The sequence below is a fragment of the Ictalurus furcatus genome, chromosome 8, assembly GCF_023375685.1.
Source record: "Ictalurus furcatus strain D&B chromosome 8, Billie_1.0, whole genome shotgun sequence".
Lineage (NCBI taxonomy): Eukaryota > Metazoa > Chordata > Actinopteri > Siluriformes > Ictaluridae > Ictalurus > Ictalurus furcatus.
The window spans coordinates 3,459,897-3,472,801 of NC_071262.1; the positions used below are offsets into that span (position 1 = coordinate 3,459,897).

The window sequence follows — 12,905 nt, forward strand, 5'->3', positions numbered from 1 at the left end:
GATTAGTATTGAAAAACCACTGCAGGATTTCTTTAACATCGTTTTATTTTATTTTATTATATATATATATATATATATATATATATATATAGGCGGGGATCAGTTGTAGCTGGAGATCTTTATCAGGTTGCTGTCAATGTCTCGGAGGTTTGCTGTATAATTGACTAAAGAAATATATATTTAATGATTATTACCAGAACGTAAATTCTCAAACACACCTTTTATTTTAACGCATTGTGTACAGGGCGATTAATATTACATCTACCAAGAATGTACAGTACATTTTCACAAGTTTTACAGCATCATAAGTTTCAACATTCTTTTGGGTGATTTTGGTCCAAAATTAGACTGCTAATTTCTAGTTCAAGTCTTAGTTACTGTAGTTGGAGACTTCGATCAGGTTGTGGTCAGGGTCACGGAAGTACAAGGATTTGATGGAGCCTACCGCTCCCGTCCTCTCGACTGGCCCTTCCTCAATCTTCACGCCACATTCCTGTCGACAGACGAGGAAGAAAAACGACAACAATTAGGAAATCAGCATTGAATGGTCTTCTGTAGTCTGAAAGACTGGACTGTTCTGAATTAGATGCACCTTCAGATGGGCAGCGACTGTTTCCAGCGGGGTCCTCGTGATGAGACAAAGATCTGCTGAGCCCGGCACAGGATTATTGGCTTTCGGCTCAAACTCTTTCCCAACCTCGTGCAGGTTGAATTTCTGCTCTCCAAAGCTCAGAGCCTTACGGTTTCCCTACGATGTAGAGCAAAGTAAAGCTATAGTGTAGGATAAAGCTGATCAATACATTACGTTCATATTGCAACAACAATTACAAATAATTCGTGGTGTGAATTCCTTTAGACCATAGATAGATAGATAGATAGATAGATAGATAGATAGATAGATAGTGTAATCTACGTTAAAACTCGTCCACCGCTTTATGTCAAGAAGCAACACTATTAATAAAAGTTCTGCGTGTAGTTGAGTGGAAGCGCGTTATCGGTACAATGCTGCCACCGTGTGGTAGGTTATATATTACAAGTACGTAATATTTCTTTCACTAATAGAAGAAACCACTGATACCTGCGTTGTCAATGGGCTACAAGTGGTCTAAGTCTACCTTAAATGTAACTACACTCATTCCCAGGACTGAGGAGTAGAAATCCGTGCTTTTCTTCACATCCCGAACCGTCAGCACGAGATGATCCAGATGGCTGATCTGAACCGGACACGAGCTTTTCAGGCGAGCTCGAACTGCTCCACTCAACACAGCCGACTTTATAAGACCAGAGTGACAAACAAACAAACAAACAAACAAAACAAAACGTTCAGCGTCAAAATAAACACACATATACTGCCATGTGCACGCCATTTTTAGTCAACAGTCAATCACGTGTATTACTTTATCTTCTTCTACTTTTCGCATGCGGTGTTATTGGAGTATTTACGGTACAAGGAAATTCGCCTACTGGCCTAGCACGCCAGGCTTGTTAAATTAACAATGCTGTTTACGTATTGTTCTTTGAATTGTTCATAAAATATAACTGATATAGACAGCTAACGTCGAATAATCTTATGGCGTCTTTAAAAACCTACTTTAAAAGCGCAGACTCTTTTTAAAAAATATATATATATATATACGGAAGTATGTAATGACTCTACTGTAAGTTCATAATAAAGTAATGAACAGGGCGCTACATTACCGATGTGTAGATTCCCTGACGAAGCAATCCACAGACTTGGAAAGCCATGACAATAATCACACTTTAACCTTTTTGGTGATGTTTATGTCGCTGCTTTTTAACAGCTTACCAGACTGGAGAAGCTCAATAACCCGAGTACAGTTTCAAAGCTATTACGTTTTACCGTAATAACTGAAATTTCTCACCTGTTAGTGTACCAGACATTTACTGTATATCATACACCGATCAGCCATAACATCGATTATCTCATTAAAATGTCACCTGTCGATGGGTTGGATGTATTAGGCAGCAAGAGAATAGTTCTTTCTTGAAGTTGATGTGTTGGAAGCAGGAAAAATGGGCAAGCGTACAGGGATCTGAGAGACTTTGACAAGGCCCAAGTTGAGATGGTTAGACGACTGGGTCAGAGCATCTCCAAAACAATAGGTCTTGTGGGGTGTTCCAAGCATGCTGTGGTTAGTACCTGTGAAAAGAGGTCCGAGGAAGGAAAACTGGTGACAGGGTCACGGACACTCGTTGACTCACAGTGTGTGGGGAACGAAGGTTAACCCGTCTTGTCCGACCCCACAGAAGAGCTACTGTAGGACAGATTGCTGAAAACGATCGTGCTGGATATGATAGAAAGGTGTCAGAACACAGCGCGTCGTAGGTTGGGGCTGCGTATGGGACCGCAGACGGGTCAGAGAGCCCATGCTGTCTGGGTATGTTGACCCCTGTCCATCACCGAAAGTACCTAAAATGGGTACGCGGTCATCAGAACGGGTCGTGGCCTTAGCAAAAGTGTATTAAGTTGCTGAGAAAACCTGTTTGGACAACAGAATATTTGTTTGTGTTTGGATGGACCTACTGTCAGTCATTTTGTAGACACTCTATGGGCCACTATAGATCCTGGGGGCGGAGCTTCATGAACATGGGTGAGAATCATTCAAATGTGGAAGCCACCATACTGTTAGAGATCTTTAAAAATAATAATAATAATAATAATAATAATAATAATTTCCCAGTCTGTTCAAATGCATACTGGGTCTGGAAATGCTCAATATCCACATATTCATTCAAATGATCAAATTAAAAAAATTCAAATTCACCATTTTGTACAGAAATCGTATCCCACATGACCAGTGAATGCTTGAATCTGATTGGTCAAGTGTCAGTTAGATTTTGACATCACATGATGTCAAATGCACATCATGCGACACCGTTAGCTTTAGCAGAATACCCAGAGTCAACAAAAATGAATTTCTTCAGTTTACATCAGCATTACATTTTAGGCCCAACAAGACCTCAGACCTCCAAGTCCTCTAAGGCATGGGAGCATTTTATATTAAATGCCGCGCAGAAGAATGTAACCTGCAAACTTTATAAAGTGGAGCTTGTGTAGCACGGAAGTATGACAGTGATGCACGAGCACAAACTTACATTTATATCCAAAATGCTCCACTGTGTGCAAGAGGCTGGCGAAATTGGTGCGAGTTGCTCAAAAGGTTCAGTTTAAATCAAGGTTATTATCATTATATGCTGTATTTGTGCGCTTGCAGTATCAATACAGGTGCATCTCAAAAAATTTGAATATCGTGGAAAAGTTCATTTTTTCCCCGTAATTTAATTCAAAAAGTGGAACTTTCATAGATTCTATATTCATTACACAAAGTGAAATATTTCAGGCCTTTTTTTGTTTTAATCTCGATGATTACGGCTTACAGATCACAGAAATCAAAAATCCAGCATCTCAAAATATTCGAATAAACAATTTATAATACAGGAATGTCGACCTGTCGACCTCTAATCAGCAAATTAACTCAAAACACGTGCGAAGGTTTCCTGAGTCTTTAATCTCTCAGTCTGGTTCAGTACACGCGACCACAATCACGGGGAAGATGAAAGTCAATGTTGCATTTCATTTGGAAATCAAGGTCCCAGAGTCTGGAGGACGAGTGGAGAGGAACAGAATCCAAGCTGCTTGAAGTCCAGTGTGACGTTTCCACAGTCAGTGATGATTTGGGTTGCCATGTCATCTGCTGGTGTTGGTCCAGTGTGTTTTCTCAAGTCGAGAGTCGATGCAGCGTCTACCAGGAGATTTTAGAGAACTTCATGCTTCCATCTGCTGACGAGCTTTATGGAGATGCTGATTTCCTTTTCCAGCAGGACTCGACACCTCCCACAGTGCCAGAACTACTAGTAACTGGTTTACTGTCCGTGGTGTTACTGTGCTTGATTGTCCAGCCGACTCGCCTGACCCGAACCCCATAGAGAATCTACGAGAGACGCCAGACCCGACAATACAGATGAGCTGAAGTCCGCTATCAAAGCAACCTGGACTTCCAGAACACCTCAGCAGTGCCACAGGCTGATCGCCTCCATGCCACGCCGCACTGATGCAGTAATCCCTGCAAAAGGATTAAAACCCAGACCGAGTATCAGCGCATAAATTAACACACTTTTCATCAGGTCGACATTTCTGTATTATAAATTCTTTATTCTAATATTTTGAGATACTGGATTTTTGATTTCCGTGAGCTGTAATCATCAAGATTTATAAAAATAAAAGGCTTGAAAGATTTCTCTTGTGTAATGAATCTACAATATATGAAAGTTCCACTTTTTGCATTAAATTACAGAAAAAAATTTACTTTTCCACGATATTAAATTTTTTTGAGCTGCACCTGCACTGTTGTTTATTATAACGGGAACGTCATCCAATTAATCGCTAAAATAACTGGCCAATGAATCGATTATGAAAATAATCGTTAGTTGCAGCACTAGTGTAAATACTGATTTTCCTCATACTCATGTGCACGTCATGTGCCAATCACCCTTAAATTACCAGGTGTGCACAGAGCACAGCTGATCTGCAGCTCACACAGCAGAAGTGACTCTCAGAGGTAGAAGCGGAAGCTATTTTGACTCACGTCTACGCCAATAAAACTAAACATTATTTAACAGCTTTACCCCTCGAAATCGAGAGCCGAATGACAGAAAAGACTAATTAGATGTGGAATTAAATGAAGTGAAAAGAAAATATTTCGACAATAATCGGCTGAACCCAGGTGATCACGGACACCAAGCACGTCACAAAGACGTACTGTTTTGTTTTTAATTTAAAGCAAACTGCATTGGTGACCGTCAGCCAGGAATCCATCTCACCCTCCCCAGTGATGTGTTAGCAAAGCGGGAAATGTCGTAGGAAGCACGACGACGGCACATTGCAGCTCGAGACACACTAGACGTAGCTAGATCTAATGAAGTTTCACACAGCATTAAAGAAGATGCACTGGAAAACATCCCATTATGCGTAACTATAAATAAATAAGAAGTAAAATGTGACATTCTTTAAAAAAAAAAAAAAAATAGGGAATCATTGGAAAACTGCTATGGAATAAGAGATACAAATGACATGCTGGTATTGTAATGCAATCATCTTGAGGGTGGGAGCAGTACCTCTGCTCTGCATCGGGTCACATCCCACCATCCCATCGGTATTGTCCTATAAAGGCACGACCCATCCCGATTTATTCCTCACTTCCTTCACTGTCTATTAACTCAAACACTTCAAGATCTGTGTAGCCTGAAGACAGAATAATTTCAGCTTATTTTACAACCAGTGTGTGCTGTGATGCAAACATTTATGCAAATGTTTGCAGTAGTACATTTACCACACGAGCACCAAAAAAAAAACTAGCCTGAAAAAGTAAACACACCCTGTATAGCCAGTTATAGTTCTGTTAATACTAGACTATTTCATTAACGACTATTAAATATTATAATATCCACCTTAAGCAATGAGTAAACATCCATGAATATGTTTACAAGGGTTAAAAAGAGCCCTTGATCTTCCTCTCTCGAGTCATTACAATGAGCTAGATTTTTTTTTTTCTTTAAATACAATAATAGGGACTATGTTGGCATCGAATTCGCTGTTAAAAGGTCCAGGTGGTCTCGGTATGGTTTTTTTTTTTAAACAATATAAAAATGAAAATTTATAAATAAATAAATAAATAAATACAAACACATGATGTCCACTGTAATAGCCACAGGGTCTGAATGGTTTACTAATAAAGTTAAACAGTACGTGACTGACTTAGTCACCAGAAAGCAGGTTCACAAACACGGTCCATTGCTTACATTCTCTCAAATGAATCCGATGAATAAAATGTCTTCATCTGAAGCACTCGTTCGTATGTAACTACCCAAATTTACTCCGGATAAAAATAGGATAGTGCAGCTAGTTTGTTACGGTTCACATTCTATATAAATAATTAGGCCTTTGTGGTTTCACATTATATATTTTATACACACTCGTACACACGACGCGGCTCGAAGGAACCCGTCGCCGCCGAATCTCGGCGGAGAATGCGAAGAAGAAAGAAAGAAAGAAAAAAAAAAATGCTGTGGAGAGAACAGGTGCACAAAACTTTCACTCAAAGAACTAAGTAATGAATACAACAGCCAACATTAAGCCGAAACCCTGACAAAACAACTTTAGGAACATCTATTATTAGTTAAAGCCTATAAAACATGTTTTCTTGCTTGATTTAAGATAGAAACGCACACCTACGCACGTCGTTTCCTGAAGTTCAGAAGCTCGTACCATGACTCATTCGGGTTAATAATAGAGCAAACTGAACAGAAGGTGAGAGAACGCGAGAAAATACTGACAATGTGCAGAATTCATTTCATAAGAAGTCCAAAGAGTCCCACATTCAAATTTATTAAATGTCACCAGCACAGTCTCGGAAAAAAATGGCCCAAGGTATGAAGCACTCTGGGTTTAATTAGCACAACACACTGGTATAGGGCGACTTTATTTTTAATGTGGTCAGTTTGTCAGCAAACTTAGTGGGTTAGCCATATACGTGACTAACAAAATATTTTAACTGAAGCCTATACATGCTTAAAAAAAAAAAAAACTTTAAAAAAAACTTAAACAAAAAAAAAAAAAAAAAAAAAAAAAAAAAAAAAAAAGCAACAACGCCACCCCACTGACTAAAATGCAACTTGCATTTATAAAACATTCTGAACTATATCTGGGCTGCATTAAACGACATCTGAGGCTGCATGCCAATAGTGCAAAAAAAAAAAAAGAAAAGAAAAAAAGATGAAATCCTGCTGTGACCAGTCAGAGAGAATACTTGGGAAGGGGCTCCACTTTAGAAGAATTAAGACGACTTTATGATATTATTAATGTTGGTTTTTTTTTTTGTCTGTTTGTTTTTTTTGTCTGTCCGTCTTTACTCATTCTTCAGTACTCTTCAACCGGAAACTTTATTTACCAAATACATTAAAAACCTACTATTGTATAATATGAAGAAAGAACCTTCAGTGTTTCAGTTCGGCACAACAGAGTAGTGCTATTGCAATAAACAGATGTAAAGAAACCTTGTTTCCAGGAGATAACTCTTCAATATAAACTTCAATCCTCACGGTCTGTATCAAGTTTATACAGCTCAAATTCTTCTTTTGTAAAATATTGCACTAGCGTTTGTGTGTAGGGAAGTCTTTTAACTCGTTCGGAAATATGAAGTCACTTGAACGACCTCTGAATCTGAAAATCCTTGGGAGTAAATACAGCATGATGGCTCGATTATAAGGCTCGGAACTCACCTTTGAACTTTTTTTTTTTTCCCATACACAACAATACTGAGGAACACTCCTTCTTTACCCAAAAAAAAAAAAAAAATCAATGAGAGATATTCCAGACACAGATTCAATTAAGGCTGAAATGGATTTTTAAGAACTCCCAATGACGATATATTAGACTAGGCTGAATTGATGTTTGAGGAAACACGGTCCTTAGCTTAAGTAAAAGGTTCTTGTTGGCCAAACTGAAAACTCACATAGATCATTTAATAGCATTGAATCTTTTTACACTTGTGTATACTGGAAAAAAAAAAATTAAAAAAAAAAATAATAAAACGTTGCTTATTTACGTTTGCTGAGAACCTAAAATGGAGTCCAAATTGCAATTACAATGGATCGAAGCAATTCTTTAGATAATCCAAAAGCAATAAATTGTACATAAATATATCTTTCGACTATCAGAATGCCTGATTTCCATCTAATCAAATTGCACCCAGTCTAAACGTATAAGCACAAATGATTAGTTAATTCTTAAATCACAAGGTTGCACTGTAATCAAACATATTTTGGATAAATAACATTTACTATTTCGATGGAACCTTCAGGAGATGAAAGTCTGGATTGGAGCATAAGTGAAGTGTCTCTGTAAATGTACTCTACAATCTGTAGCTCTAGTATAGTTTGGGTTTGCGTGTCTGCAAGACACGATTCGTTACAAGGTACCAAATGTTATAGTAAGGCGAAAGAATAGCATGACGTATGATAGGAGTCTAGACAACACTCTCTCTGTTGGCAGAAACAAGGACTGCCCTGCGACAGATGGGGCAAGTTGAATTCTCTGAAAGCCAACGGTCAATACAATGCACGTGGTACTCGTGCGAGCAGGGAAGTTTACGAAGCTTGTTGCCTTCAGCATACTCTGTAATGCAGACGCTACAGGTCTTGAGTGCATCACTCTCACCGAAATTGCGCATGGAGAGGTTATCGATTTGCTCTTTGGTGAGGCCCCTGGGCTGATCATCATCGTCGTCGTTGAGCAAGAAGAAATGTGCAAGTCGCAGAAAGGGCAAAGAGCCGGACTCCTCTAGACTGATAGGAGCTCGTTGCCTTGCTCTGCTCTCTCTTAGAGCTGCACCACTATCTTCCCGCTCTTCAGTCTGTGCTTCTGAGCCACTCTGATTTGAGCCTCCTGCCCCAGGTGATGGCTCAGTCACAGTAGAGGGACTTCCAGCATCTGGATTTCCCAGAGCATCGGCTAGATCCGCCGCGGGGTTGGAGCCACGGCTCGAGTCCGTGGAGTCCGAGTCCGAGTCCATGAAGTAGCTGAGTTCGCCAAAGCCAGTCATGATCTGCCGGATCATGGACTGCAGGGCCATGGAAGTGGCCTCGCCGAGCCCAGCATCGGAGATCCTCCTGATGGGAATACGGATAGTACTGACGTACGTCCTCACACCGGCCCGCTCAGAACGTGAAAAGGTCCTGCGAAAGCCTCCACGCTCTGTTTCATACAAGAAAGTGTTGTTGGAGGTCTGTGATCGAGAGCGGGTACGGTTGGCGATGCTGTCTCTCTCGCGGTACTCGCCCGGTCGCACCCTACGAACCTGCAAGTCCAGCATTATTGTTGGAGGACGTCGGGCTGAAGCGCCTCCTTCCCCTGAAGGTGTTTCGGTTTCCTGGTGGGGCTGAGGTGCTGGTTGGGGCTCTGTGGCTGCTATAGTTTCCTCGCTTTCTAACTGTATATTCTGCCGAGAAAGAACGTGTAGTCGTGTCCTGGAGCTGCCGTCCACCTGAACGTCTGGGACAGGTTCAGAAGGACTTCGAGAAGGTAGTCCATGGCGAGCCTGCGGAAGCCCATCTAACTGGTCCAGGCTGAGGGCTAAATGACTCCTAGCTGTTCGCGCCCTGGTTCTGCGCTGTTCCGGGCTTGGGCTACGAGCTCTAATCTGGCCTCGACTTGGCCGCTCTACTTGAGGCAGACTTGGAGAAGTTGGGAGCGGATTTTGTGGGCTTGTCGGCCTGGTTACAGCTGGGCTATTAGGTGCAGGAAGCTCTGGTTCGACTATAACAGCCATCTCTTCCACCACTGGCTCTTCAACCACCTCTGCCGCCTCCATGGGTGTCTCAGGTTCCGATACAGAGCCATCAGCACGGCTTTGGTCTGCGTCTAGTCGCTCTGCCTCAGTCTGTGTCTGCTGCTCAGCGATGCTGCGATTGATATTGATCTCCAAGCTGAAGCGGAAGTCTCCACTACTTGGATTGGTTCGGCTCACTGCACGCCATGACTGGTTGCCCCGGTGCCCGCTTCTTGTTGTGTTGCCGGTTTGACGCACAGTGTTGAGCCAGTCAAGAAGGGTGTCGCCATTGGATGCTTCTTCTGTACCCTCTGCCTCTGTAACTGAAGAAAACCACATTTTACAGACATGCTGTGATCCGATTCTCCAACACGCTTTGAAAGAGCACATAACATTACGTGACCTAATAATTTATATTTGAATCGGAGGGTAAACAACCAAACGTACCTCTGGGCTCCCCCCTACTGACTTCAGGAATGTTGCTGCTGCTGCTGCTGCTACTACTACTACTACTACTGTGTGGCTGCTCAGGGCCATCCCTAATCTGATGAAGGCGGTTCAACAAGTCTTCCTCAGTAATTTCACCTGATAAAAAAAAAAAAAAAAAACAACAATACGTTTAAGGTTAAAACAAGCATCTCTCTTTATATGTTTCTAAGTCTGTCTAACAGACACACGTACGCCCGTACGGCTGGTGAAGGACAGATAAGATGGCTGCCGAAGTCTGTCAGCATCTCTTTATTCGGTGACTTATCGTCATTTGAGAACAAAGACAATTGAAAGTAAGTAGAGAAATAAATAAACGTCAGCAGGAATATCGATTACTTTATTTAGAAATTACTGGCATGTAATGACATCAATAAGTAGCTAAACACTGGATACACAGTGTAAAAAGAAAACGGTGTAAAATGCTGCATATCCGACTTTCACGCTCCTGATGATCACAACTAGTCCGTTTTAAACGGGGAAAAATGAGCAAGAGTAGTGTATATTAAAATCAAAAGACAACTATACAGTGAAAGAAAATAAAAGCAAAAAAAAAAAAAAGAAAGAAAGAAAGAAAAGACATTAAATTGGCCATGACGGACTGTTCTACCTTCTTGTAGAGTGAATACGTTTTGAAAAAGAGTGCTTAATTGTAAAATATTAATTTCTTAAAGCAATAACAACAAAAAATCCCCAGAGAAGAATGATTTAAGGATTTATAAAGGTCCTGTTCGCCGTATAATACTCCTGACTAAGCACTATTGACGTGGTATTAATGCGCATTTAGTGCACATGACGTGTCCTGCACTTTGTTTGTACAACAAAATATTCAATCTTGGAGAAAAGGAGAACAGAAGGCTAACCTTCAAGATTTAAAAATGACTCAAATGTCCACTTGTAATGAGAAGGAAAAATATAGATCGTGAACAAATATCAGTGTGATGCTTTGCTCAAAACATGGGAATGACGCATTACGCATAGTGTTCATCAAGGCCGATTCGACCGGTTGTCTTTTATTTTGTGTTCCCGATTTGGTATAGAGATAAGAACACACTGCCACAAATAATACTTTAACCAGACGTTAATATTGCTGGTTTACTAGTAACATTATGAGAACACAGTGTGCTCAACAACCTATTATTATTAAAGCTTATATATATATATATATATATATATATATATATATATATATATATATATATATATATATATATAAGAAATGTTGACAAGTTAGACAAATGATACAATTCAAATAAACTACATTTTAATTGCAGGCTGTAACTTAGGGTTATTTATGCAAGGCACTGTAGCTACCACAGTATACTACTGTAATTTCAGTATTTAATATATATACATAGATACGTACAGGTCCTTTCCAACCAAGTCAAAGAATTGCTTGTGAAAATCATGATCTCAATTCTAAGCCAAACACTTAGTGTTTTAGTAAGAATCATGCAGCCCTGATTTCCTGTGACCTTCTTAAAACATTTCTGAGGCTCGTCAGCGAATATAAACCAAGTGCGTCTCTTTGCACTGGGAGACCAGGCCTAATTCTGTCCGTTCATTATTTTCAGATATCCTCTCGCACTAAACCCATAGGAAACTGAAAGGGGCATAAGGCGTTCCCAAGGTTCAGGTGTCTATTCAAGCCGTTTATTGGAATATTTCCGTTTGACAAGAACCAAAAGCATGCAGAACCAACAGAGAAGTATCAAAAGGTGTCTGATACGTGTCCGATATTTATCTACCCTACGCTCGGCTGAAGTCGGATCGGTCGAGGCGAAGTCGGATATGCAGAATTTCACCGTGAATGTTTGTTCTCTCCAACATAAAAACACAAGGCGTATGTTCGGTTTATAACTGCTGCTCAAAGAAACTTGTGAACCAGGAACAGGACATTACTGAAAACCACCAGACTTACCAGGACAAGAATTGTCCATTCAATGCCATCTCCTGGCAGGGGTCTCGGCTAAAGGACGCTCCAAAATAACATTCCTTTCCACTGTCCTGGGACAGAAATGAATTGGACGTCTTCAGAGGGCCGCGGAATCGTGTGGTGGTTTTGTTTTGAGCACAAATAAAATTCAAAAGCATGATGATACAAATAAAATGGAATAAAAACACAAGCACTCAGCTACACACAATCAGAACTAGTTCGCTTTCCTTTTTTGGTTTGAAATAACTTTTCAGGACGCGCTTATGAGTGAAATACCATACACAAACCTAATATGTATTGATAACCTAACGCATAGCCGTTGTCGCTGTCCCAAGTAATCGATTTGCACGATTATCCAGGATGACTGCCGCACAGCGTCACCCTTAAATTTTCTGCGTTACCAGATTCTACACTGTCAGATGTAAGCGCATCGGCCGTACCCACACTATCCATCGTTCTCCTGCCTACAAAGATTTTAAGTTAACCCCGAGGAAATGGGAAAAGTCGATGTGAAATACAACGTGCATGTAGACGGTCCGAACAGCAACGGATTAAGCTTGCACAGGATAGCTCGTGTGTTAAGGTGTCCCCATAACCAAGAAACTTACCTCTCATAAGGATTAAAAACATAAAAGGTCACAAACAGAAACACACGGACAGTCGGTAGTGACGAACACCAAAGTTACCTGGTGTGCCGAGAAGATTGTTGTCTCTCATCAGCCTGTAGTCCTCCTCGCTCAGATTGTTAACAAACTGGTAGAAGGCCTCCTCTCTGCGAAGGCGGTCCTGCTGTTGCCTGCGTTGCGAATCGGTCTGTTCGCTACTGCCTTGATCTGCATTATCCGAGCCCTCCATTGCAGTCAAACCCAGAAAGAACGTTATCAGCACCACCTGGACGGAAGGACACATCTCAGCAAATGCGTTCAGAATAAATACAGCAAAGTGCAAACATCTATAAAAAAAAAAAATAAAAAAAAAAAAAAAAAACACACAACAACAGTACGTAATTTTCCCAGAACTAGCGCCGAACAAAATATTTCCAGCTCGAGATTGCCAAACAACTGCAATACTTTCAGGGCTGTACAGCCTGTAGAGGAGTCCAAACGATTTCGAAATCCTGAGGCGGACAGGGCTGA

At 40.7% G+C, this 12,905-nt stretch overlaps 2 protein-coding genes across 5 annotated transcripts in view; both read right to left on the reverse strand.

The window, feature by feature from the left end:
* Window positions 1-201: 201 nt before the first annotated feature.
* On the reverse strand, window positions 202-1,858 carry glod5 (glyoxalase domain containing 5). Its single transcript, XM_053631844.1, has 4 exons — window positions 1,699-1,858; window positions 1,116-1,271; window positions 593-748; window positions 202-493 (listed from the first exon to the last, which is right to left on the reverse strand). The coding sequence occupies exons 1-4, from the start codon at window positions 1,744-1,746 to the stop codon at window positions 371-373; spliced, it is 483 nt and encodes a 160-aa protein (XP_053487819.1). The 5' UTR covers window positions 1,747-1,858; the 3' UTR covers window positions 202-370.
* A 5,511-nt stretch (window positions 1,859-7,369) lies between these two features.
* The window catches only part of rlim (ring finger protein, LIM domain interacting), a 6,870-nt gene continuing 1,334 nt past the window's right edge, over window positions 7,370-12,905 (reverse strand). For 2 of the 4 annotated variants that reach the window (XM_053630997.1, XM_053630998.1), the window contains exons 2-4: window positions 12,456-12,660; window positions 9,795-9,932; window positions 7,370-9,670 (exon numbers count right to left, since the gene is read on the reverse strand). In XM_053630997.1, coding sequence (XP_053486972.1) covers window positions 8,046-9,670; window positions 9,795-9,932; window positions 12,456-12,624 — 1,932 coding nt within the window. In that variant the 5' untranslated portion in view covers window positions 12,625-12,660 and the 3' untranslated portion in view covers window positions 7,370-8,045. Of the gene's footprint in view, window positions 9,671-9,794; window positions 9,933-12,455 lie in introns of all 4 variants that reach the window. The other 2 variants (XM_053630996.1, XM_053630995.1) reach the window with 2 other exon arrangements.